Source organism: Micrasema longulum, unplaced genomic scaffold (genome assembly GCF_059751315.1).
Source record: "Micrasema longulum isolate JH-2025_06_02 unplaced genomic scaffold, ASM5975131v1 h1tg000900l, whole genome shotgun sequence".
NCBI classification, from domain to species: Eukaryota; Metazoa; Arthropoda; class Insecta; order Trichoptera; family Brachycentridae; genus Micrasema; species Micrasema longulum.
In genome coordinates this window covers 511,947-539,919 of record NW_028278091.1, presented here as the reverse complement: position 1 = coordinate 539,919, position 27,973 = coordinate 511,947, and the positions used below count along the sequence as shown (strand labels likewise).

At 35.2% G+C, this 27,973-nt stretch overlaps 1 protein-coding gene across 1 annotated transcript; it reads right to left on the bottom strand.

The window, feature by feature from the left end:
* Positions 1 to 6: 6 nt before the first annotated feature.
* On the bottom strand, positions 7 to 27,368 carry LOC148278270 (uncharacterized). The gene is made up of 15 exons (XM_088231661.1): positions 27,088 to 27,368; positions 23,495 to 23,656; positions 21,497 to 21,641; positions 20,843 to 20,923; positions 20,156 to 20,331; positions 19,188 to 19,284; positions 18,034 to 18,135; positions 17,023 to 17,187; positions 15,187 to 15,299; positions 13,426 to 13,603; positions 10,100 to 10,240; positions 8,998 to 9,112; positions 5,685 to 5,899; positions 1,911 to 2,005; positions 7 to 1,439 (listed from the first exon to the last, which is right to left on the bottom strand). Exons 1-15 carry the CDS (start codon positions 27,141 to 27,143, stop codon positions 74 to 76), a joined length of 3,207 nt encoding a protein of 1,068 aa, XP_088087787.1. The 5' UTR covers positions 27,144 to 27,368; the 3' UTR covers positions 7 to 73.
* Positions 27,369 to 27,973: the final 605 nt, after the last annotated feature.

Sequence of the window (27,973 nt, the reverse complement as noted above, 5' to 3'; positions counted from 1 at the left end):
AAAAAGTTTTTCTTTAAATTGTAGCATTTGGCAAATTTACCATGGAGATGTGTTAGGTAGGAAGGAATGTGAATTACTGGGAATTGTCAGGGTGAGAGGAATCCAGGGGAGCTCCGCAGCTTTCGCTAGCGCTACTCGCCTCTGATAGGTCAGGCTCCGTGTCGCCCACACTGTCCTGGCCCGCTAGGTACGCTTCCCCAGAGGCGGCCGAACTGTCAGGCGATGGCGAGTCCGCTCCGCAAAGCCGCGCGCGCGCCCGCCGCGCCCCCCCACCCCGCCCCGGGCAGCACTCGTCGCCGCACGCCGCAGTACATGCGGGGTAGCGCACGTCATCGTAGATGGAGAAATCTAAATCGATCACCTTGTACTCGTTCTTGCCTCCCGTGTTAGCCACCCACAAGGGCAGCCACCGGTTCACCATGAGCCACTGAAGAGAACCATCCGAGATGCCATCGATGCCTGGTGGAGGAAGAGCCTCCTCTACACGCTGGTACACGCGGTCCGCCTCTACAGCCTGGTTCTCAATGCGGAAGCGCGGGTTCCCCTGCGAAGGCAGGGCGCAATAGTGGTCGATGTTACCGCAGGACGAGCTGAGGTGGCGCTCGATGCGGCCGATGCCGGAACCCAACACCTGCAGGTGGCCGTATGTGTTCCCCAGGCGAGCGTACAGAGAGGCGCGGGGAGCCGCAGCCCCGCGAGGACAGGTGGCAGCACCCTCCTGAGCCGTTCCCTCCCTTCCCTCGTTACTGCGATCGTTAAATTCCAACGTTTGAGAGTTGGAAGGAGAACGAAGGAGCTTTTTCCCGAAGCGAACATTAGACCCGAGTAGACCTCCGGCGCGCTCGGGGCGGGGGTTCCCTAAAGGCGAGACTTTGGTTTTGTTTTTGGTTTTTATTGGAAAACACTTATCCGACATTTTTCCGTAGATTTTTGGGAATTCATATTCGTTAAACGAATTAATCTTATTTTTCGTCGTTGCGTCCCTAGGGAATGTTTGTTTGGATGTTTTCGAGCCAGTTTTAAACATTTTAAAGCGCCAGTGGGTGGCAGCGGTGGAAGATGATCCGGCGGAAGTGGAGGGTTCCTCGGAGGGTTCGTAAGCACAATCCGGCCCGTTAAGATTTGGATTAAGATCAAGACGGAAATGACTAGGAGATACAACTTCGACCCTTCCATCTTCGTAACACGGTTCGTTGTTTCCGATTTCGATGGGAACGATCTCATCAGCATCTGAGATATTTTCTGGAGGGGCGAAGCACGGCCCTCCTCTGGTACGGTTGGAGAGTTCTTGCGACGTTCCCTGTGTGGCGTGGGAGGGTCCCTGTGTGGCGTGGGAGGGTCCCTGCCCGGCTGAGCTCCCCTCGGGGGCCCGACGCCCGGCTCGCGAGGCTCCGTCCCCGCGGCCCTCTTCACCACCCCCCTCGGGTAAGTCAGTATTCCTGGAATCATCATATTTTACTAATACTAAGAGATAAAATTTGACCAACATTTTGCTATTGTGATTTAACAAAACTACTATAGAATAATGAGCTTATATAAATAAAGCATAAACTCGAAAATTAAATCTATTGCATAATTTTGAGAAACTACTATCATAGTTGTCCTTCTTTGGACTTTTTCCAACAACTCTGGGTTTCTTTTTTAAATAGGGACATTAGCAATGCTATTTGAATGTATTCTTGTGCACGTAATTAGTATGTATATTACGAACTAGCGATGCATTTTATATCCCCTAGAGCGTTCAGAATCACACTGCAGATTTGATATAGGCATACTCCAAGAGTTATGTTTAGTAAAGTTGAGGAATAAGTCGCAATAAAAAAGGTTTTTATTTAATTATGCAGTGATAAAAAAATTATCCGAACCTGTTGGGGGTTGGCAAGGAGGGCAGTGGTGCGGGTCAGGTGGGCGGGGGGCGGTCTATGATGGCCACTCCGGCGTAAGAGCGACCCGTGGACATGCGACTCTCCAGCATGCTCCACGCCTCCAGCTTGGGACTGTACACCTACAAGCGCAAGGACATATCTTGCATTTACATGTGATGAGAGGAAACACAATACATAATAATGAAAATCAATAAGGCCAAAGCACACTCCAATACAGTATGCCTTAAATAATGTAAGATGTTACTAAACAATATTAAGAATAGTGTATTGAATACAGGAGTGAGACGCTCAAATTGTGGTTAGTGAAGAAGAATGTAATATGCTCAGCACCATGCAAATAATTTGAAGACCTTGTTTCAAACATTCAAAATAACATTATTGATTTTATTATTCTCTGTCTATGCTTGCATACAATCGTTCTTTCCAAATATCAAAAAAAAAAAATTGTAGGTACCTCAGATTCACTGTTAAAAATATGCTGTTTTTGCTAAAACAGCAATTGAAAGTATCAGAAGCAAACTTAGACATTTCCATTGAAGGAGTTACTGAGATATTTGCGAAAAACTTTGAAAAAAGAATTGTGAAATTTCTAATTATGCTTCACTAACTCAATGGAGCTAAGTTTGCAGTGTCAAGTAGTACGATTGAAATCTGTATTTGAAAGATTTAGAGACAGTTATTTAGGTAGTTAGGTTTTTATGTATAGTTTATTTTGGCATCAATAACTAATTTTCCGTTTTTTGTGGAGATTTCTAAGCTTGCCACTAATACCCTCAATTGTCCACATCAATTTGTATGAATGAACAAAAAATATAATTTCATTAGCATTTCTACCACTATGTAGCGCCACTATCACTTCTTATTTGACAGTTCAAAGGTGTTCTGGATATAGGTTTGTAGCAGTGTTTACTGAATATTTGTACAAATCTAAATATGGAGAGTTCCACTACTTTACACGTTTTTGAAAAATGGCTGTTTTAATTTCAACTAGTCATACTATTTTTTGTTTAGTTTGCACTGAAAACCACTAAGGTCCAAATATTGTCTAAAAACAACAAATGTCACACTAACATTTTATTTAATATTTAAATATATTTACAATATTTATGATATTTTCAATTTCAATACAGGGAACGTAAAGTATATCAATGATTTTATTTATTTATACTTTTACAATTTTGTATTTTTTTTTTAATACAGAATAATGGGGTGGTCCAGTGCCGAGGGAAACATTTTACAATAAAACCTCATTTTTACGTTCCTCAATTTTACGTTTTCCTGCTTTTAACACCGAAATGTTCAGGACTCACTTTTCTTCATACATTCTCAAAATATTCCCCCCAATTAACGTTTTTTACATTTTTTATCACCCTGGTTTTACATTGAAAAAATTTCGGCATTCATTTAATGTGTCAAAAAAGCCAAAACTATGTCGTAATAATGATGCCGCGGCCCGCGTGTGTCATGCGAAGGAAGAATAAAAACAGGTAAACAACTAATAAAGAATAAATTATTGTCTTAACCTAAATTCAAAGCAGGTGCAGTGTAATTGACCTTTTTGTTTAAATGTTTTCCTTTAGGGTTAGTCTTAGTTTTCATTTGAACAAAAACGTCATATTGACTTGTACAAATCATGATACGCAGTTAACAAACGTTTAGAAACAACAAAGTTTTAATATCATTAAATTAAATGAAATTGCGATGTTTAAAACATAACAATAAAAATATTTAAAGCTATAAAAATGATGGTTCAAAAAGTTGTTATCAAAGTGGAAACAATTTTGCCGCGATCTATATGACAGTTGTTTTTAGTGATGCGATAGAAAAAAAGTGATATTGTAAAAATAAAATTTATTGTATGCTATTTTATGCAAATTCAAAATTCTATTTTCGTTTTTTTTATTTACACATAAAATAATCTTGTTTTTAAATCAAATAAAAAAACAAAATCAATTGAAAAAATATAAAAATATTTTTAGTGAAATCATTGAAAATAGGTAAAAAAAAAATATTGTCAATTTCCATTTATCACACTTTTAACAATTTTTCTGGAAGTATATTTACGCTACAGTGTAGGAAATCAATTTTTTTTAAATGTAATTTCTATTTTTTCCATACATTTTCCATTTCCTCACTTTAGCGTTTTCCTCAGTTTTACTCTTTTTTTCTTACTCCCTTGAAAAACGTAAAAAGGTGGTTTTACTGATTTAACATAGTTAACATAATAACCAAAATAAACGAAAATAATCATAAAAAAACATAATAAATTCATATAAACTTGCAGACAAAATTTCATAATCAGGAAACAATTTTTACCATTTTGGCTTGATTCACTCATCGATACGTGAGCAACCCACCCCGCTATCCATTTCTTAATAGCAATTTTATATTGAGAGTACTTACTAGTTATCCTTATGGATAATGGAAGTAGATTGTACACTTTAACCGAGTAGTAGGCCAATCCTCTTTGACCGAAAGTTGTATTGATTTTAAGTTTTTTTGCAGCATCAGGGTGGAGCATCTAGTAACTCTTGTATTTGTGTAGTGAGTTTTGGAAGGCAGAGAGTAATGTTTGTGTGCGTACAGTTACAGAGCATTTCATTAAAATACATAAAAACAATAGTAAAACCGTGGTAACACTCTCCTGAAAAATTGTTGGCTTGTGACATTTGAAGTTTTTAAAACGAGGTCTTTAATTGGAACTGTCAGTTAACTGGCCGGCAACGTGTCAAGTGTCAAATGGATACATTTGCTATAGACAAGAAGTTGTTTTGCATTGTAAACAGTAGATTTATTTAATCAAAGTGTTTTTTTTTTGTTCTTTTGACTAGTTTGGAGGAATTTTAAGTGTGGATATCACATATAGAAAATTTATTCTTTCGCTCTCTGAGCATAAAGCGGAGAATATTGGAGTAAACCTAGGTTCCATAAGCAGGATTATCAAGCAGAAAAATTAAACAGGAGCAGTGAACATGAAAAGAAAGGATAAATGCGGTCAGAAGAGGAAAACGACAACCTTGGATGATCAACTTCTGGTACTTTAAAGCAAAATGGATATACGAAAGAGTGCAGTTGATCTCAATAAAACATTTTATGAATCTGGAATCCACATTGATGTAAAACTTTACTAAGAAACCTTATTGAAGCTGGTAGAAGGGCAAGAAAGCCAATCGAAAAGCAATTCTGTACTTCAGAAAGTACACTAACAGATCCAGACCCTCGACACCCGCTTTACTACCATCAGATGGCTTCTTTGAGACTGGAATCGAGAAAGAGCTTCCTCAAAGTAACAAATGACTCGGAGACCTCTGCGTAAAAATGAATATAGGATCTGTGGAGAGAGGAACTCGGCGATAGAACCCCATCTGAAAGCACACACTCCGCGTACAGTTTGGACTTCCCTACATGAAAAGCTATGAACAGACTGAGGGTAGGGGTGACTAGGTGCAAAAATAATCAACAGAGGTAGGGCTTTCCGGCAGGAGATGACACGAGCTGCAATTGAGGGGAGGTGCAGGATGATCCTCATCTGCTGCGGTGCCCACAGAGGCGGATGACTTGAGGATGGCAAATGACAAATCAATATCCGTCACTGCATACCGGAGTGGTAAGGTCTGAGATCGTCGATGGTTGGATTAAGCTGCCATAAAGAGCTGGTCTTAAGGTGAAGTCTCAATAACTTAAAAATGGACTAGATTTGTTTTGGAAAAGATAAAATACGCTAACAACTAACTTTCGTTAAATAGATTTAAGCTGATTGCTAAAAATTAAAATAATATAGTGTTAGGGGGCACTCACTTCGACCGTGTTAAGGTTGGATGTGCCGTCGTCCCCGCCGATGACCAGCAGCTGGGCACCGTGCGGGAGCACGCCTGCATTGCGGCGCGCGGCTGCCATGTCGGGCGCGGGGCTCCAGGCCACGGCACCCGGCCGCCAGGTCTCCACCGAGCGCCGCACCAGTGGTCCGTCGTGCCCGCCCACAGCGTACAGCACCCCGTCCAGCACGCCCACACCTGGATATACACATTGTTTCATCATTATTATTCCCTTATATAGGACACAACATTGTTACACCGATTGCAGCATTTTGATATTTTTTTATTGGGGACTTGAATAAGTTCTCATTGTTTTACTGTGAAAATTAATGTTTTCTTAAAAAAAATTGGTAAAGAACATGTCATTGAAATTACTGTGCATCGCTAGCGACTACTTTCTCCCATCTTTCTGTCAGCGTAAAGCGTTTTAAAAGAACAAATCATCTTTTGAGGTTATCCATGAATCTAGTAATTTTTTGGCATCTTTATAAGAATGAAAGCGCTGCTCAGCCAGGCCATTAGTCATCGATACAAGTGGTAATCGAAAGGAGCAATGTACAGTTAATACGGCGGGTGGAGTAGGACTACCCTATTGAGCATTTCCAAGTATGTTTTAACTGGCCTTGCAACATGCGGCTGAGCGTTGTCAGGCTGCAAAACTATTTTTGTCATGTCTCTTCTCGTATTGCAACTGTTTTTCCTTCAATGCTCGAGTTCAATCATCATTCCCTTTCCGCACCTAATAATGCATAGGACACTGCATTGGTACACCAATCACAGCATATCTTAATAATTTTTGTTACATAAAGATAAGATGATCAGTCTTACGCTTCAGGTAACAGTCCAGGGACTATGAAATATTCTGGTGTGAAAACGCCCTTTTAAATAAATATTTCATATCAACTACGTCAGGAATTGAAGCCGAGACCTCTTGCTTGGTAGGCAAACGCGCTGACCATTACACCACGAGGCCGACAATTGTAGTCGATAGCAATCTCCAGTGATGGTTTCATTGGGTTTGAGGAGTTCATAATACACTACACCCAGCTGATCATGGTGCAGAACAGAGATGATGATGATAATGATGTTCGGTGGTGTTCCGATAGAGCATGGTCACCGTAAGTCTCCACAAGAATTCTACGTACTTCAGCTGCAGATTTTTTTGAAAAAACTAATGCAGCAAAATTCTTTGCAAATACTCATGATTACGATACGACATGATTTTGGCATGAAATTCGATATGTTTAACCCTAGAACAACTTAGAACAGGCTGAGCCATGTTTAATGGAGACTATCCTAATCAGAGGACGCTCGTAATTCACTAGTTTTATATAGATTCCCTGGTACCAAATATGTACTTATTTATGCAATAACTTTATTTAAAAAAATAATATGAAAAAATATGTTTTTGCACTTCGGCGGAATAACAAATATGTACTGTCATTCCAAGCCTAATAGCGGAGCGTCCCGTTGAAGTTGGCTGTAGAATTGCCCGATGCAAATACAGCAAGATAACATTATCAATTGGGAAACAGCGAGAACTTATTCAAGACCCTATTACATATATGTAACATGAAGTAATTAAAAAAAAATATCTTAGATTGGGCCAAACAATCCCTCAGCAAACGGTGCTGTAACATTGTGTTCTTTTTCCCATCAAGTAATAGTATTGATTTAAGGAAATTTATATACAAATCAAGTTATTTCTATTTTTATATATAGCTTTTTTATTTTCTATTGAATATGTTTTGGAATTTGAATTATAAAATTAAACTTTTATTTTATTGGTTGATTGGAAGAAATTGCCATTTGGCCAGCTGCTGTACAATAAACAGTATGTACAAAAAGTTAAATAAATAAATCTGTACCTCAGAGGCAGACGGATGCAAATCCAGAATTTGATGAAATGACATTTCGATTTTCGTATCTAGTTTATGATCGTGTCCATTGATTTTCAAGAAATGTAAGTCTTACAATGAAAGAGTCAATGTATTAAGATACTGAACATACAAATTAATGTTCTGGATTATTAGAAATCACTTAGAGAAAGTAGATTCCTTAGGCTATTGTTGAACATTTGACTTGGATTTGCATCCGTCTGCCTCTGAGGTACTGAAATAAAGACGAGAGATTTTGAAACACAGGTATTTGAAAACAAAAATTTAACATATTATATTTATGAAAAAAAAACTACGTGCCCACCAAAAAACATAAAATTGATAAATTATTAATTATCCTTGATATTTAAATTGTTCTTTTCCTATTGGTTGACATATTTAATACTTAGTTAAATTAACCTTTTTTTTTTTATAATTAGTAAAATTATTTTATTTAGGGAAGCCTAGAGCAAATTTAAAATTTCTAAGAATATTTCTTCTTCCCAAACTTTAAAAAAATTTAATTGCTTTGGCATTTGATAGTACAAATAAATTTAAAAACATTAAACATCCTCATTCTTCCATCTGTTGATTTTTGTGAAGTTAAAGGGCTGAAAACTTTATTGTCACGGGTGAGATTCATCTGACTGAATTATTTCACCTGCTTACTAAGCAATGGCTGAAAATATTTTTATACTTCTTGGAGCAGTTGGTTTTCTCATATTCATATCGACGCTGGAAAGGAAAAAGTTACCAAGTGACATGTAGTAACTTTACAGAAGAGCAAATTGAAGATTTTTTTTTCTCGAAAGAATCTCGAATTTTTATTCAAATTATTATAGGAATCACGCCAAAGTATGAGATTTTTTAATTAGTTCGTAATTAATGGCTCGTCTGTAAAGTTGCTACATGATGCTTGGTAACTTTTTTCTTTCCAGCATCGATATATTTGTGGTTTTATCATATAAAATTTAGTCTAATGAATCTCACCAGCAATAATAGGGTTTCAGCTCTTTGACACTTTTATACCATAGGATACACTTATTATGGGACACTTTTTATCATAATTTTCTTCTTTTTTTTAAACATCCGATTGGACCGTAGTTGGTGGTTTAAAGTAAAACTTTTGATGGACACAATATCTCCCGTAGGCTATAGCCGTATTTTCACTACCAATGTCTTTTATCTTAAACGAGAGACCTGATTTTGACGGCTATAGCCGGTATAACTGAGTACGTTTCAACATTTGTTTATAATAATTATGATATAAAGTATAAAAAATTCTCAAGATGTCTGTTTAGACGAGAACACTTAAGTTTCATTTGTACGTTGCATGAGAATTATTCATTATGAAATTTTATCAAGAAATATCTACAAAATAAATGTGATTTAGAATAGTCATGTAGCTGTATTAGTAACCTGCTCCACTGCGGCGAACTGACATGTCGGGTACATGGGTCCACGTGTCGGTGGCAGGATCGTAGCACTCCACCGAGCTCAGGCACTGGCGACTCACTCCATCATAGCCACCCACCTAAAGTTACCACAATCATTACTCAATAGACTGCTAACAATAACAGAACTTTACATATTTCATCATCGTCATATTCCTAGCCACACTGCACTGGTACTCCAATTGCAGCATATTATCTTGATCATTTGATGCATGAAGGCAAAATGCTTCAGATCTACACTATGAAATTAATATTACAGTGGAAATCAATTAAATAAGATTTTATTAATAAAAAAGTAAAAAAATCTATTTGACTAAGGACACGTGTTGGCCATCTAGCAGCTATCATCAACCTCTCGGAATACCCACGACCAATTTCACTGAGAAAGCCAGTCAGTCCCTTTTATACCTTGTGGCTCTTACAACATTTCCACGGTTATGGCATTATATTAAATGTTTTTTTTGCTATGTAGGAGTTTGGTGTGCTATTTCTCTGTGCTAAATAAAATCTAATCATTTATAGGGAAATCAGATCATTATTGGAACTCCGAGTCTCATAATGATGAGAAACTGATGGGTGTGTATTAAGGTATAACCCGCTAAGCCTCTATTGAGAGGTTTGTCAGCAGGTGGGATAGAGGGGATAGGGAAGGAGGCAATGAAAAATACAACACAACACCCAGACCAATTGAGAAAAAATCTTTCTTGAATTTTTTCTTGCAACTGGCGGGAATCGAACCCACGACGCCAGTTTCACAGCTGGCCATCTAACCAACTGCGCCACAGCGCCTCTCAGTGAGTGACCACTGCCGCCTTCATATTTTATGGTTAAATATTAATACAGTCATTTTGGCAATTTCCTTCTACAGCAGAGTGGTTTAAGACTGGAATAACGTGCTAAACATGGTTGTCCTTTTCACTATGGTCAACCAATATTTAAAATGCTTTAATGATTTCTTAGCACGATGAAATAAATTATGTTTACTAAATATAGGTACACCAACAAAGACTGCTTGCCTACAATCTAATAATATATATTTTTTAAAATAGGAAATATGAAAAACTTACTGCATATATTTTCCCCTGAAGCACGGCGACTCCAACAGAGGATCGGCGAGTGGCCATAGAGGATAAGCTTCGCCAGCTGCCGAGTCTGGTGTCCAGCACTTCTGCGGAACTCAATCCAGAGGCCCCATCGAATCCACCGACCTATATTGATAAAGTTTCTCTCTTAGATATATCTTCATATAAAGAAAGGGAAGGTGTCAGAGAATTTTTTTCCACTAAATTAAAAACTCTCAGTTTTACACACTAGTAGAAAGGGTCGACATGACACAGACATAAAATAATGAACCATCATTATAGCTGGCAATATTTGCATTTAAAATCAAAACAAGATGCTTAACTTTGTTGCAACACAAAGCTTAATTTCAATACAATAAAACTTTGACTTAAACCCTGAAAAGAAATTTGTAAGCAGAAGGGTTTTTGATAATAATTGTTAAAAACTACCGCAAGAACTGGTTCTAACAACAAAAAAAACTTCTTTGTAGAGGGGGCGAAATAGGCAAAATTTGGGCTTAACTACTGGCATATAGTAAAGTATTGAAATGTTAAAAAAATATGTACGCCAAGAAAAAGAAGTAAAGTTTACTATGGCAAATATTTCTTTATGTAATACGCGAGCGAACACAGATAATCATACCTAAATATGGGAGAAAATGTTAAAAAATGCCTTAGGTGTAGGCACAATTGAACGTAGTTATACAGAAAGCAGCCAGCCATATAAAAGTGTAAGTGAGATAATAGCACTTTTGTGAAATGTGTGAATGATCAAATCTACACAACAGTTGGAATGTTTTGACTTAAACAAATGATAAACAATGAATGCATAAGTTTTTTTTTTCATATTACAAACAAGAATCTAATTATGTATTCGACCAGCTTTAATGATTTTTAAATAAAAATAAGTTTTTTTCAGTGATGTGTGTGTTTTCTGCAAATTGAGAAATGCCTTTTTTGTGATCGACACCTTTTCAGAAGGTGATTATAACAGTTTTTTGTGTGAAAGCGGTCTGGCTATTTTTAGAAGAACATAGAATTAACCTTACTGTACCCGATTACATCAATATCTAATTTTTTTTAAATTGTAGACTGGCTGCTTTCTGCATAACTACGTTCAATTAAAAGTCTTATAAGAATGTTAACTACCAACTGTTTCCTTAATACAATATGGAAAACATTAAAAGACAATAAAAAAAATAATAAGTACAGTGGAACTTGGTTATAACGATCGGATGACGTTCATGACAATGTGTAAGTGTCTAAGTACCTGATTGGTGCTGACAGCATTGAAAAAATATCACACGCATGGTTGAAACTGCGTGTAAAAAAAGCTTTGTGAACTCCGTAAGTGCCGGCTCGGTACCACATTACAAATTCTTTGATAGTTTATAAATGACATCATTATTTCGGGTGTTTTTACAGCGCTTTTCAGATTTTTTTTAGAATTCTATCAATGCATAACAAACATTACAAGTGGGTGATGTTCGATCAGTTAAAAAGAAACCCTTGGATTATGAATATGTCTTCTTACAAGAGAGAGTGTCTCTCAATTCGTGTAAAAGTGGCTATTATTTATATTATATGGCGCGAAAAATATAATAAAAAAGTGTATAAAAAGATTTTTTATCCTTATCCTTATGGAAAAATTATAATGTTTATTTATCTACATTTGAAATTTTAAAAAGTGGTATGTTTGTGGGCATTTATTACAATTTTCCTTAAAAGTTTTATTTTTGAATTATTTGTATGAATTATATGTATATTTATTTCTTTACTTAGTGAGAATATGCAATGGCAATTGATGTAATGAGTAATGCTTATGATGAGCAAATTCAGTCGGTCCCGTCTTCCTCGTAATAACCAAGTTTCACTGTATGTGTATTGGTCCGGTCATTAACTTAAACATTATTGATTTTCGTTGGTTTTGAGTGAACTGAATGATCAATTATTTACTGTTAAACGCAAACTTAGTATTTAAAAATTTAGTTTGAGATAAACATTGGAGCCAAATGGATGTCGGTTTACTTGAGGTATTGTTGATATATCTATCTAAGAAAAATGTGTTCTTGTGCATCTCATTAAATACCTAACTCATGCGTTGTCGCTTGCTTATTGCCTATATATTATATATAAATGAAAACATAATCCCATTCAAAATGAATTATGTAGATATATTTATTTCGTAAAAGTTAAGACATCAAAAACAATATCTGAATATATTTATCAGCTCATGTTAAATAACTCACACGAATAAAATGTAAATTATGATAATAATTAAATTTTCAAGAGCGCTGAACAATAAATAAATATCATCTTGCAGCTACAGAGAGCGCATGGACAGTTGGGATACTAGTTCCTCGTTTCCAATTAAGATCTATTTTAAATTTATTTCAACAGAGAGGGAAAGATTTTTGAGAAGGGAATATGGAAGTCTAGGCATTTACAGGGCTTATGACCTGTCATTGGCTGGTTTAAGTGGCCACTTTACACACTGTGTAACATTCACCATTCTGCCTATGTTTGAACATCCACATTTCCTCAACTCTTCCATCTGTTGACTTTTGTGAAGTAAAAGAGCTGAAACCTTTATCACGAGTGGCCACTTAAACCAGCCAATGACAGGTCATAAGCCCTGTAAATGCCTAGACTTCCATATTCCCTTCTCAAAAATCTTTCCCTCTCTGTTGAAATAAATTTAAATATGAACAACTCCCTAGGGAGGAAATCCAGCCAGTCTGCAAGCATTTGGACATAATCAAACATTGTTGAAGATCTATTTTAATTATAACAGATAAGAGTTTGATTACAGCACGTCTTGCAGCTACAGAGCGCGTGGACGGTAAGAAATCTAACCCCGTTTACACTTTTTTGATTGACAATGAAGTTTAGTGTATTAATGAAATTAAAAAAAAAAAAAGAGTAAGATTACAACACGTATTGCAGCTACTAAGCGCATGCACGGTTGGAATTCTAGATCCACTTGACGTAAGAGAGAGTGAAAGAGATTTGAGAGAGATTTGGAGTGAAATCCAGCATGTCCACAAACATTTGGAAATACTCAAAACATTAAACATTAATATTCAGTAATACGGAATATTTGTTATTTAAGAAAAATGTTTTGCAGATAATTTCCTTCAAAATATGCTATACCTATAAATTCAGCGTGTATAGTCTTACCAGGGCTGGTATTCCAAACGCTCTGGCGGCCGTATTATCTCGTGTATTTACACACAAAATACACGAGAAAAACTTTTTTCTTGTGCCGCGACAGTGGTTCAAAATAGCACCCCAGGTGCATTATATTACGTTTTGTATAAGATATTACTTACGGCATATATGCAGTGATCGATAACAGCCACTCCCAGAGTAGAGCGGCGTGCCTCCATAGATGGGGCAGGTTGCCATGTGTCAGTACTCGCATCGTACATATCCACCGTGCGGACACGGAGTGATCCGTTAAACCCTCCCACCGCATACACGCGACCCTCCACGACCCCCAAACCAGCTCTAGAACGATACGTTACTTCATTTAAAAAACAAAAAAACATCATCTCCCATTCCCCACCCAGTGATGCACAGGGCACCGCATTCGATCATCTGTCTCATGAAAGTAAGGGGATCAGTCTTAAGCCTCGGATGCCAGTCCAGGAACAGCTAACCACCTTAAAAAAACAATATTTCACATTGATCTGGCCAGGAATCGAACCTGGGACTTCAAACGTGGTTGGCAAATGTGTCAACTATGATATTATGAGGCAGACATATCTCCACTGGATTTCCCCTTTCAGGATTTTACCTGAGAGTAGCAATCGAGTTGGAAATGGTAGTCCAGGGTTCAGGTTCTAAATATATATTAAATAAAACATTTTGTATGTATATATACTAAACGCAAGTATAATATTATTTATAACACAACTAGTTTAAGGTATTCTGAATTATCCACCTTCAGATGTAAATATCAACTAAACCAGAGTTATTATAGAGAATAGTAATTAGGTACTGATAGGGTTGGATGGAGGGGGTAAAAAGAATATGGATTTATCAATAGTGGCGCCAACTATGACATCCTATGAACTTATTGAGTGATGTAATATAGTAAAACCTCGTTTTTACGTCCCTCAATTTGACATTTTCCCGTTTTTTACGCCGAAATATTTAAGTCCCATTTTTTCCATACATTCTCATTCAAATATTCTCCCCAATTAACGTTTTTTACGTTTTTCATAACCCCGGTTCTACGTTGAAAATTTTTCAAAACTCATTAGATCTGTCAAAAGACAACGAGCTGCGCGCCGCCGCGTGAATGGGGAATAAAATCGAGGTAAATAAAAAAAATGGGTAAATTATTGTCTCAAACTAAATTCAAAGTAGGTGCAGTGTAATTGACCGTTTTGTTTAAGTGTCTAATTTTGACATTTTACTAAATTGTGACATGCAGTTGACGCATGTTTAGGAAGAATAAAGTCTTTACATCAATAAAGTAGGTTGCAGAAAGTTTAAAAATGTGGCAATAGAAATATTATTTGAAGTTATAAACAAGAAGATAGTTTAAACAGTTGTTATAAAAGTGTGAAACAATTTTGCCGCGATGTAGATGACAGTTGAAATTCTGTGGTGCCATACTAAAAGAGGCGATACCATATAAATAAAATTTCCCAATATTTAGGGGAAAAATCATTGTATGCATTTTCAAATTTTTATTTTCGTGTTTGTACCTACATAAAATTAGTTAAAACATGTTTTTTTTTAAATTTAATTAAAAAAACACATTATAGTATTGATTAAAAAAATACAAAACATTTTTACTTAAATCACACATTCATAATCCCCCAATGATGACAGTTTTAAAATTTTTTCTGCTGTATATTTAGTATAGTCTAGTACAATAATTATATTTTTATGTAATATGATTTTTTCCATACATTTTTTATTTCCTCACTTTAGCATTTTCCTCAGTTTTACATTTTTTTTGTTGCTCCCCTGAAAAACGTTAATCAGGGGTTTTACTGTATATATTAACAATATTTATGTATGCAAATACTAATTATAAAGTAGGTAAATACTTTTCACGGGTATAAATTGGGACTAACCTGCATCTGCGTGAGATCATCTCTGCAGCATGATACCATCGTTCCTCTTGAAGGTCGTAGCACTCCACAGAACGGATAGCTTTAGGGGCTTGTCCTCCCACAACCAGAATGATCTTGAATATTACAATTATACATTTAGGGTCGACATGCCTTGTTAAACACTTATGAAGTTTAATAGCCGAAATATTTTTTTTTTTGTAAAAAAAAAGAAATATTAGCGATCTTATAATTTACCCAAATATTTGTATTTTGGTAGCCATTTTGAGTTGTAAATAATTCACTATTAGAAAATGGAAATCAAGTTGGGGCGGAGTGGGGTTTGACCTCGGACCTCTGATCGGTGAGACCGCAACACTAGCCACGGGACCACAGCTCGATTCAAAAGATTATGATTAACACATTAATTGCGGGTGATCATCACCTATATGGAATTAACAAAAGCCACTTTCACATTACGGTGAGAAAGATCATTATGATCATGATCAAAACACATATTTCAGGATTAGAAAATGGTTTGAGTCCTTCTGATTAAAAGTTGTGTGTTCTGTCTACTAGCTACAAGAATGTTTCAAATATAAGTTGTGTGTTCTGTCTACAAGCTAAAAGAATGTATTACATATAAGTTGTGTGTTCTGTCTACAAGCTACAAGAATGTATTACATATTTCCCACTAAAATTTTATGATTACATGACTAACCACCAATGTTTTTTTTTAATCTTATGTAGCATAAAATATATTTATTTAACTTTTTGTACATACATATTTGTACATTGGCAGGATTATTACCAAACGGTAATATTTTTTTTTGACAAAAGAAATAAATAAAAGGTGTTATTTATATAATTTAAGTTTCAAATATATGTGATAAAAAAAAACTAATAGAACTAGCAATACATGCACATTACAGTGGGCCGATAATGTATGAGGTTTTTTATTTTTTTAGACATCAAAGTGAAAGGGCTCTAAAAAGTTGCATTTCGGATCACATTGAACGTAAAAATTATTTAAAAAAATATTCCATACTACTTTTGGCCCTCAACCGAGGTTTGAAGTTTATCACTGTCTGAACATTTTGTTAATTATCTATATTGATAAAATTATTTTGTGTTAGTAAAGAAATAACTTAATCACATTACAAATTCGAAAGCGCTTTTAAACTAACGAAATGGAAAAAGTTTACACTCTGCGGAACTAATTCCGTCGAGCGCCTGGCTAATATTGACGAAAACAATGGCCTATTAAAACAATGCTACCCATTTATTACAAAACAAAGTGCAACTCACGCCCTTAGATACTTATTTAATAAGATTTAATGCACATTATAACATTTAATTAGACTGATTTTTTTACATAAATACGAAATGACAGCCGGTTTATTCCAAAAATTCGACTTTTTCGAAAACTTCAAGTTGAGGGCCAAAAGTAGTATCGAATATTTTTTTATATATTTTTTGCATTCTGAGTAATCCAAAAGGCAACTTTTTAGACCCCTTTCAGTTCAAAATTCGGAAAAAAAAATTATCGGCCCACCCATAGAACACCCAGGCTTGAGAAAAATCCATGTAATTTTTGTGTTCTCACCGGGAATCGAACCCTGAACCTTCCGTGTGTGAGTCAAGCTTCTTGACCGCTACACCACGCTAATATATTTAAAAAGTTTGTTTTTGCTCTCCTGCAAAATGGCTGATTGGCAAACCACAGTGTACTTCTGAGGGTGGGTATTGTTGAACGCATTCTACAATAAAAAAAATAGCATGCAGGAAATCTTCAAGTTATAGTTATTATAATACGCATATTAGTATTTAAGACTGGATGAGGAAGTGCTTTGACCATACCTTCGGGGCTCCAACGGGCATACGTGGGCGGCAGCGCGGGGTGACCACAGCCAGGCGCTGCTCGGGTCGCATGAGGTGGTACGCGAGTGCCTCTATCAAGAGGTCCTTGCAGCGAAGGTCGCCTCGCAGAGCAGGCTCACGGGGCATCCGCTCCGCCAGACATTCCTACACCCAAACAGGGTTTCATCCAGTATTTGTATGCAAAATATAAGGCACATCAGTTCTAAATAGGGTTCGTTCGGTTAGGTAGCATTCTTCCCCAGAAAATTATTATACCCATACAGTTTTCTATTTAAGTGACCATAGTTAAATCGACGATTTCATCATCATCATCATTCCTTTTTCCACACCCATTGGTGCACAAGACACTGCGTTGATAAACCGAGTGCAGGGTATTTAGGTAACCTGTTATATGAAGATGAGGTGATCAGTCTTATGCTTCAGGTGCCAGTTCAGAAACAATAAAATACTGCAGTTTAACAACCTTTAAAATGTTTGACGTCCATCCTGCCAGGAATCAAACCTAGGACATCAAGAATGGTAGGCGAACGTGCCAACCACTTCACAGGGTGGATTTATCTCCACTCGATTTTCTTATTCAGGATTTTAACCTGAGAGCGGCCATCGAGTCAAAACACTCACCCCGGGTTCTGGTTCTATTTCGAACACAGAACTGTATTCTTCATCCGCCTGGACACAGAAAAAATCGACATAAGTCATAAATCTGCATTCGGATAGTTTTGAGAATACACAAAATTGCGTTTAACTATATTTCGAATCATATGATTTAAACCAATTTATTACCCCAGTTTTTTAAACATTTATTCTGAATATTTAAAAATTACGTTAATACAGATTCGTGATTTTGACTACCTATTGTATGAATTATTGCTCTGCTGCCTGTGAAATAATTTGGCAATGATATTTAGTGGTCACCAGTAAAGTATTTAACAATTCTGAATTTATTGCTGTGTAATATGCATGTATGTATATTATTATTGTATTCCATACTTGGGAGAGTAGTGGCAGTCGCACATGCTCCATAAGTGTAGCCAACTGGGGTTGCCTTCGTACCGGGCTGTGGGCTGCCCAGTTCAAGACGCTTTCAAGGACCTGAAAGAGGAAAACTTAATTAAGATTTCATAAAATTGAAAAAATGTTTAAAAACTTTATATGTACATAATATATAATATGAATATCAATTTACAAAATGTGTTTGTACAACAGTAATGACAAAGAATTTTTAAACCATTTATTAAACCAGTGGCTAATGTATAAATTCAAGTTAAATAATCAAATAAAGTACTGGTTTAAGTTTGATATGGGTACTATAATTTGTGGAATCTGAATAGGGTTAGATGATGTTTGGATAGTATTAAGCATTGTATAATTGTAAAATATTTTTATTTGGTTATTAAACTTGCAGCCAGTTTTTAAACAATCCTTGCTTATATACATTATACACAACTGTTTAAGAACACATTAGTTTTTTAATGACATGTGTTTTCTGATTATAAAAATTTGAAATAAAAATGAGTATTGCACAATTTTAGTAAACAAAAAGACGAGTAAAACCTCCAAGTAGTATTTCTCTAGAGAGGCTCTTAAGTTCTATTGCATAGAACAAAAGGGTTCCAAATTTTTGGTTTGTTTTTAGTTTAACAACAAACGTGTAATGGACGGTTCCAGTTTGCTCTTGTAAATTTCAACCCAAGTACCTAAGGCCCGTTGTATTGTTATAATATGAAGCTAACTTTGTAGTCCATAATCATTCATTCATTCCCTTTCCACACCTAACACAGGACACTACTGCATTGGTACACCAATCTCAGTGTATCTTGATCATATTTGTTACCTGAAGGTAAGGTGGTCAGTCTTACGCTTCAGGTACCAGTCCAGGGACTATGAAATATTCTACTGTAAAAACACCCTTTTAAATAAAAAATTCATGTCAACCATGTCGGGAATCGAACTTGAGACCTCTTGCGTGGTAAGCATATGCGCTGACCACCGTATAGTAATATATGTCAGCCTCGTAGTGTGGTGACATATTATATACAAAAATCATAGAATAGTTTTTTTCCGTAAGGGCGACTTTATTAGGTTATTACTATTGTTACTCTAAAGGTAAAACATTTTTTAAATTCAACAAATAAATATATCACCTTTTCTTCCGAAGGAACGGTGAGACGGTCACTGCTGATGAGACGAGCGACTTGCTGCTGAGATAGTGCCAGAAACTCTTCACATTCCACCACCTCTCTGCAAATATATTTAAACATGTTATTATGTTACCAGAGAAGTTACAAAGAGTAGTTTATTTTAATTTATTGATTTCATTTATTTATTTTTAATTTACATTGAGAACATTACAGAGCATCCAAATCATTCTCAATACATTCCAAAATATACATAACTTCTTCTTTTTATGGTTCCTTTCCCCGATGGAGGTTGGAAATCATCGTTGCGATTTTTACTTTATTGGCAGCTGCCCTAAACAAGGACTGAGCGCTGCAATGGAACCATTCGCGCAAGTTCTTATACATAACAGATTGATTAAATGGAAAAAATATTTTAAAAAGTCGTGCAAAATGAACATACATACATATTACAATTTTGAAATTGCCTTCCTAAGAGAAATTCCACTGTCATGAAATATATCGACATCTGAGGTGACACGATTAAATACAACAATTGCTCTACCTACCGGCATAACCATTGGGATGTCGGTTCTGCATCATGGTAGGTGGATAATTACAGGGACAAATAGCCTGAATTTATTCAGAATATCTGAATATGTATGCAACCCACCAATAAGTTGGGTTATGAATATGTATGCAACCCACAAATACGTATGCACCCAAATGAATATCCCTTCTCTTCAACAATGATTGGTAGCCCAGTATCCCTAGTAAGAAGTCAGTCGGGAAAAGCCACGGGTAATATCTATACTCCCTGAGATACAGATAATGCATACATTTTTACTATCATTAAGGAATATGTGGTTTCATTTGTTAAAATACACTGTGCGACATATTTTGGCATCAATTAATTTTCCGTTTTTGGTGGAGATTTCCATGTTCGCTTCTAATACACTCATATGTTTGTAGAAGATAATTTTAGTAGAACATACGCAAAGTGTTGTTGGATGAAAGTGTCAGCTGCTTGCGTGAGATCCGAGCAGGCATGGAGGTCAGCAAAAGCACGGATACCCAGACAGTTGGAAGGGTGAAGTTGTGCCAGTAGGAAGCTGCAGCAAGCTTCCCGAACTGCTGTCAGTTGAAGTAGGTTAGCCGCCGGCAGTAGAACCTAAAATACAGCAATCATTTTCATCCACACATAAGTCCTACAGAAGAATATGAGGAATAATGTGAAGAGATCACATTATGAATGACGGCTTGATCGCTAAACTCGCTAAACACCATACTAAAAAGATAATTAGATTAGCCACATTTTGCACCATAAAAGTCTCCTGGTTGCTATTTTGAGAGTGGTTATTAAAGTTGTTATGAACTACGCATACCATATGGAATAGTCATTTAAAAAGAGCTGGAGAGGTTCAAAATGAAAGGAGAATGAGTTCTTGAAACTGATCTCGGGGATTGAAACCAGAGGAAGATTTATCCACGTTGTGATATAATATCTAAGTTCCTGGATTGGCAGACCCTGCCTACATTTATAAAGTAAATACATACATCAAATTGACCCAATTTAATCTATGTATTTACTTAAAAAATGTGCATCTTCATATTTCAGTTTTTTTCTAGATAGTAGTAACATATTACGTAGTTTCCCAGACGAGTGTAAAAAAAATACTTACTTGAACATTGTCTTCAGTAACAGTAACTTCGGGGTTGTATACATAATCAACTAGAAGCTGAAGAGCTAATGGATCTACACCCTAAAAAAAATATAAAAAATTATAGTACTATTGATTTTTAAGTTTTTATACATACTTAAGTCCATAATTTACCATTTTGAAATCATTGGAATAAAATCATTATAAACATATTGTATATGTACATATATACAGAATGAAATGTGTTAAGAAAACATACAAACAATTTATACATTTCACTTTGAAATCTTTTGGTTAAATAATAATAAATAATAAATAAATAATAAATAATGCCATTAGTTTCGGAAGACAAACATTTATTTGTCAAGAAATTACATAATCAAATAAATATTTTCAAATCTATGAATTATGAATGATGTAAGAGTATTTATTAAATCAATTAAAGCCTAGACATAGGAATAGTGTGTTTGGAAACCGGATGGCATCATTATTTAAATTATAAATTAATACAATATCAAACCTAAGTTTACCTTAATTAAAAAATTAAATGTTAGCAGATAAAATCAAAGAAAAATATATTATAATATGTAACATACATAAGTAATGTGTTTAAAATGGAAAGTCTGGTTGATGGATGATAATCCAATATAAATAATTACAGAAAATAAACGTTACCTGAAGTGTGACACGATCACGGCGAGACTCTTCAAACTGTGTGAACATGGCCCTAAAGTATGGACTACACGCTGCCAGGAGGGCTCGGTGAGCTGGTACTTCTGTGTTACCTGCTACTAAACGGACATCACACAGGACTCCTTGTCTGTCAATACAAAATATTGATATTTATATGTGGTTGGCAGAAATTCAACATGCTGTAATGGACAAATTCAAAAATGAGATTCCAATGTCACGTTATATATTTTTACCTTTCTTAATATTTTTTTTCTTTTACACATATTTTTTTCTTTCCTTTCTTCTTTTTTTTTTCATGTTTATAACTACATAATTTGTTACTACTAGATACTTGTTTTTTTCTGAGCACTATTTTGTTTATTTTTAACTTTGCTATTTTAAATCATTTATAACATTTTTAACCTGAAGTTTTTTTTTTCACAACTGTTATTTTGTTGAATTTATATTTTTTATTACATTATACACATTTTAATTATTTTAACAGACTTTTTTGATGTTTTTCAATTTCCCGAAATAAACAAAAAAAAATAAATTATGTTGTAATTTCTTCACTGCTGTGATTATAATTTTTATAAAATAAATTTGTAAAAGGTTCTTTGAACTGTAAATAAACATTACGAGACATTCTTCATTATTCTTTTGAGTGGTTAATAATATTAAAATAAATCATTCATAACTTCTCATTCGAATTAACACCATAAGCCTTTGATTTGAAGAATTTTGAAGAGACAGTTTTATTAATTGCTGATGTTTATAACCACTTGGCAGAAACCTTCATTTGGTTATTTGTCATTCGGTGGTTTTCTCTCTGAAATTCCTGATGACTATTTGCCAATATTCCGTTTCCTCATAATCTTTCACTAAATCTATGACAAACATATTATCTCATACAACATCCACTTGCCCCTTTACAACACCAAAAGTAAAATGTTAGGTTACATGTATAAAATAGTCAACACATAAACTATAAAGAACACCACTATTGTAAGTCAAATCACCTGGAAAATTGAGTATTTTATAAGTTATGTGTTACTGCGATTGCCTACAATGGATTAGGTTTGTAATTTCCAGTAAGGTTGATGTTAATCACATTAGCATATTAATAAGATATTAAGTATACCAAACTAATGGTGATGGATAGAACCAATATATTTCCTGCATCAAATCATCGTGTAACAGTACACGACTTTATCTATTTGGGCTCAAAATTCAGTGACACCGGTGGTTGTGACAAGGAAATTAAAAGGCAGTTTATCTTGCTAAAACTCTGATCTCCAAATTTCTATCTGGAGAAGAAACATGGACATTGAGAGTCAGAGAGAAAAAGATTGATGCCTTCGAAATGTGGTGAAGGAGAAAAATGTTCCGGACTCCATGAACAGCAATGCATACTAATGCGACTACGCTGAATGAGCAAAAAATTGGGGATCGACATCGATCGATCGGAAAGAGTGCAGCCGCCATCCTCAGTCATGAGGGCAAGGACGAGAAAGAGAGAGAAGGTTGACGTTAAGTATCTCAATATTAGATTGTTTTGACACGGAATATTTCACAATCTCTGTGTCCAGGCGGATGAAGAATACAGTTCTGTGAAATAGAAACAGAACCCTGGACGAGTGTTTTTAACTCGATGGTTGCTCTCAGGTTAAAATCCTGAATAAGAAAACCGAGTGGAGATAAGTCTGCCTTGTCATGTACATGTTATGTGTTGACACGTGCGCCTACTATTCCCGAGGTCCTGGGTTTTATCCTGGCAGGGTGGATGTGAAATATTGATTTTAAAGGTTTCTTGAACTGTAATATTTTGTTCCTGGACTGGCTGGCAGCTGAAGCGTAAGACTGATCGCCTTACCTTCGTGTAACAGAGGAATGAACTACGCTGCATTTCATTTACTAATGCGGTGCCCAATGCACCAGTGGGTGCAAGGGGATGACGATGATGATATTTCACAATAAAGCGTACAGTATAAATGGACTCACTTTCTCATCTGGTTGAGGGCATCCAGGGCGGAGGCGGCATGGTTATGGTGATGGTGGCGCTGGGAGGCGCCCCCCGAGCCTCCGCTCCCCAACCCCACTCCGGGGGCCCGTTGGCTGCTCTCGTCCAGGCTGGACTGACTGGCGCACCGCAGCAACAGCCAACTGCAGTAAAATAAAAATAAACAGACAGTTATTTCAGCAGACATACATAATATATGTCTACAAACATTTGGACCAGACTCAAAATATTGTTGATCTAATGTTTTTTTAATATTTTTTACATGGAGGTTGCATTATTATTTATATTTTTCAGACTAATAAGATACATCAACTTGCTTGGAGTCTAGAATAGTATTTTTTAATAGTTAATAATACACGAAGTGTACAGGGCAAGAACGGCCTCATTAAGAAATAAGGAATTTTACAGAAGAGCAAAAAAAAGAGTAAAACCTTTATTTATGGGACACTGGATTCATCTACCAAATAAAGTAGGTTTTCCTTACAATTACAATTAGATAACAAATAAATAAACAAAAACTTGTACTTCAAATTGAAAAAAAAAACCTTTTTTGAAACAATAATAACTGATTTGACATTTTTTTGGCACCAGCGACCTCATATTTATTTCCTACAACTTGTAAAACAGGTAGCTAATTTAGTTAGTTTTTAATACTTATACTATTTTATTGGACTCATTCGGGAGAACAAAATGGCATTAACATCTTGAAAAAAAAAATGCAATGAGACCGTTTTGGCCATGTGCCTTTCACATATTATAAGAGTTAAACAAATCAACAAAAATAAAAATTAGCTTTATTTAGAAGGATTTTTTATTTGACTTTTTTCTTATAAATACTGTTTTTGATTCTTGTGACTACCTAGTAGGAATTTCATGTTAAAAACATTTTTGTTACTCACAAACATGCATCCTACATAATGTTTAACAATAATTAGTACAATTAGATAAATAATAGTGAATATAATGTCACCGTTCACACAAAAGTCACTAACCTAAAAAACAACATTTTGAGAAATCGCAAAAGTTTGGAGAGGTTTTATGTATACAATTTTTTTTATTTTTTTTAAACTTCAAGTACAATAATAAGTACTGTAGCTGAGTTATTGTTAAAAGCAATATCTTCCAGCCAACCAGAAAACAGACTGGTCAAAAGAAGAGTTGGTCAAAAATTTGCACTAAAAAACGAAAATATAATTGGGAGATGAGGCTTGCACATATTAACTTTAAAAAATGACATAATGTTATACATATTAAAGGATTAGGAATGTGGAATCAGATAATGAGTATGGAAGGAGAGATAAAAAGGAACCAGGGAAAGAAAAAGGCTAAAAATATATATTTGAAAAAACATTAAAATACAGGGAGTTCTGAGAATATATGGTAATGTTTCGGGCGTTTCTTGAAGGTGGCTAGAGAAGGTGCATTTTTTATATGAAGGGGTAGCTCATTCCAAAGTCTAGCGGCTTGGACGGAAAAGGAATAGCTGAAAAATGATGTGCTATGTCGAGGAATGGATGGACCATGATCAGAAAGGTAAATAAAATTCTCAGCAAGATATTTTGGAGCGCAAGGGTTGTGAAGACTATTATAAAGAAGTGAAAGAGATTGAAAGTTTATGGGCTGATAAAATCGAAGCCACTTGAGTTCGGAGTGAAAGGGTGATACATGGTAATACATTTTGAGATTGAAAATAAAGCGGATGCTTTGATTCTGCAAACACTCCAGACGATTTATGAGTTCCGTATTGGCATCATTATAGCAAAATATTAGCATAGCACAGAGAAGACAATAGAATAGATTGGAACAAATTATTTTTGATGGTTGGAAGAAAATTCTAAAGTCTTTTCAGTGAATGGAGGGTGCGATAAAACTTTCCAACCTCAGTAATCTGTTATTGCCACGTTAAGTGTTGGTCCATAATAATGCCAAGATTTTAAACTGTTTTTGTGAAAGAAATCCCGATTTTCGTTGATTACTAAGGTAGGAAAGGTTGAGAAATTTAGAAAGGAGATTTGTCTATGGCTACCAATTATAATTGCCTGGGATTATTTCGGATTGATCAGTACGCCGTTATCTTTGGACGAACAAGAAATTGAATTCAGATCAGAGTTTAGTGTTTTAATAGCATTACTGATATTTTCTATGTCAGTATGCCAGTAAATCTGAAGATCATTGGCATAGAGATGAAACGAACTGTCTAAATGTGAAGATATTGAATTTATGAAGATGGAGAATAGAAGTGGAGACAGTACACTACCCCGAGGAACTCCTGTGCTAAGGTTATTAAATTTAGATGAATTGTTTGCCAGTATGACACTCTGACTTATTCTATTTAAGAAAGAGGAAATCCATTTTAAGACTGGAAGTGAAAAATTTAGGATATCAAAATCAACAGAATTAAAAGCAATTTTTCGCGTTTTTTTACAAATTCCATTGGCAACATTTCCTAAAAATCTGGAAGGTTTGGTTTAAAGATTAATGTGGCATGGTGTCAAACAATTGGTATTGTGGCTTTTGCTTGTTTATAAACTGGACTGTGCAACTGCAAGAAGGAAATATTAAAAATATAATTATAATATTTTTTAACATGTGTAATATACAAATACCTTAACACAAACCAAATGCTGTTTTTAGGAAAAAAACTATCATATTTAAAAAAATTATAAAAATCTGCCTAAACTGTCAGTAAAATATATCAATAGATTTATGTTTGTTGAAACTTTATAGAAAGCCACACCTCTGTTTTTCACTTACAACAAATAATTTCAATTTCCTAAAGTTTTTTTCTAACTAACTAACCACAGTGACTTTTGCATCTTATTTTAGTCATTCTCATTTATTTTATCGATCTCCCTTTGTACAATCAAGTAAATACATTTTTAAAAAGAAATACTAGCATTAAAAAATAATAATATAAAATGGTAATTCGATTTCAGAGAAAATGGAAATCAATTTATGTGAGAGCAGGTGTCAAACTTCAAGCCACGGAAGTCTGATCTGCGAGTTCACAACACTAGCCACGGGAACACAAGCCGGTTGCATATCGGCGGGCATACTGGCAAGTGGCTATTTCTTACAAACATCCAACTTCATTTGACCCTTAAATAGCACCTTTCATGAGTAAGTATTATTCTTTCATTTTTACTTAGCACTTGTTTCAAGTGATTCAGTTAAAATAATGATACACAAATTATATGGATAAGGAAAGTACAAGTACAGAAAATAGTTTAACAATATTAAAAATGAATAACATAAATGTTACTTAGTAGAAAATAAATAGAGCCTACACCCAAACTTAAATTCTAAAAATACTTTCCAAGGACATCACAAAATGTAAAACGATATTGCACCTGGAAAAGAGTCAGTGTTGTCTAATTTTATGACAAGTACAAATTAGTTTTTGTGAGACTCTGAGTGAATAGTGGGCATCAAAGTCGAAAGTTCAATAACTAAAAAAAACCTTAATGAACGATGTATTAGCGACATACTGCCAAATTATTCTCTAGAGGATAAACAAAAATATCTAATTTATTAAATATCACATGCAAAAAATCGAAATAAACTAATATCTTGCCTTCCTCTCTCCGCCGTCCCATCTTTTGACGAATTGTTGCTCAATGCCATGTCCATTTTTCCTCAATGGGCAGCGGAGCTTAACACCATTCGTGAACACAATTTTGTTACTTTAATGCATTTTGAAAAAGTACTATTTAAACGCCTTATAAGCGCGTCAGAAACGTATTTTTTAGAAGTTAAATGCTAAACGAGAAACAATCAAACAATGACAAATGACAGACACTAAGTTCTCCAAATTTCACCAGTGTCAGTCACCAAAAACAATAAATAAAGAAGTACATAGAAAAAAATATTGACATTTCAGTGTTGCTATAATATTAAGCCAATTGAAATTAATGGTACTTATCTGTCCGGGTGAAATGTGGTGAAATGAAAAATATAGTCACGAAGTTATATGTCTGAAATAATGGTGCGCAGAAAAGAAAGGTGCAAAAATGCAGAATTGCATGTTTTACAGAGAGCTGGGAAAAGAGAAGCGGTGCGATGGAGCACGGTGGTATCGTGGTTCTCTGGTCTGAGGTCCCAAATACAGGTAATGCCTGTTAGGGAGATGCCTTGTTTTTGTCTCCCAGAATGATAGTATATGTGTAAAAGTATGACTTTATAAGTTCTAGACTTATGTTTCTTAGATTCAAAATTTGATTAGCAAAAATAATAATATTAATGTGCTATGCCTGGTTAATTCCGACCACGAATTTTAAAAGGATAAGTTTTGGACTAGTGTTACAAATATGAAACAAGTGAATGAGAGTAGTATCTACTTATGGGAGATTCAAATGGATGAGTGAGAACTCAAAGAGACGGAATGGAGTCAGCCCTAGGTATGTTTGGGAATGTAAGGCAGAATGATAATGAAAGAAGATTGCTAGAGGTGTCTGAAATGT

Coding starts and splice junctions, on each gene's coding strand:
- LOC148278270 (XM_088231661.1), bottom strand. CDS start 27,143: ATGGACATGGCATTGAGCAACAATTCGTCAAAAGATGGGACGGCGGAG. Junction 20,924..21,496: donor GTGATCGTGTCACACTTCAG/GTAACGTTTATT, acceptor TATTTTTTTTAG/GGTGTAGATCCATTAGCTCT. Junction 9,113..10,099: donor TTCAGGGGAAAATATATGCA/GTAAGTTTTTCA, acceptor TGGTAACTTTAG/GTGGGTGGCTATGATGGAGT.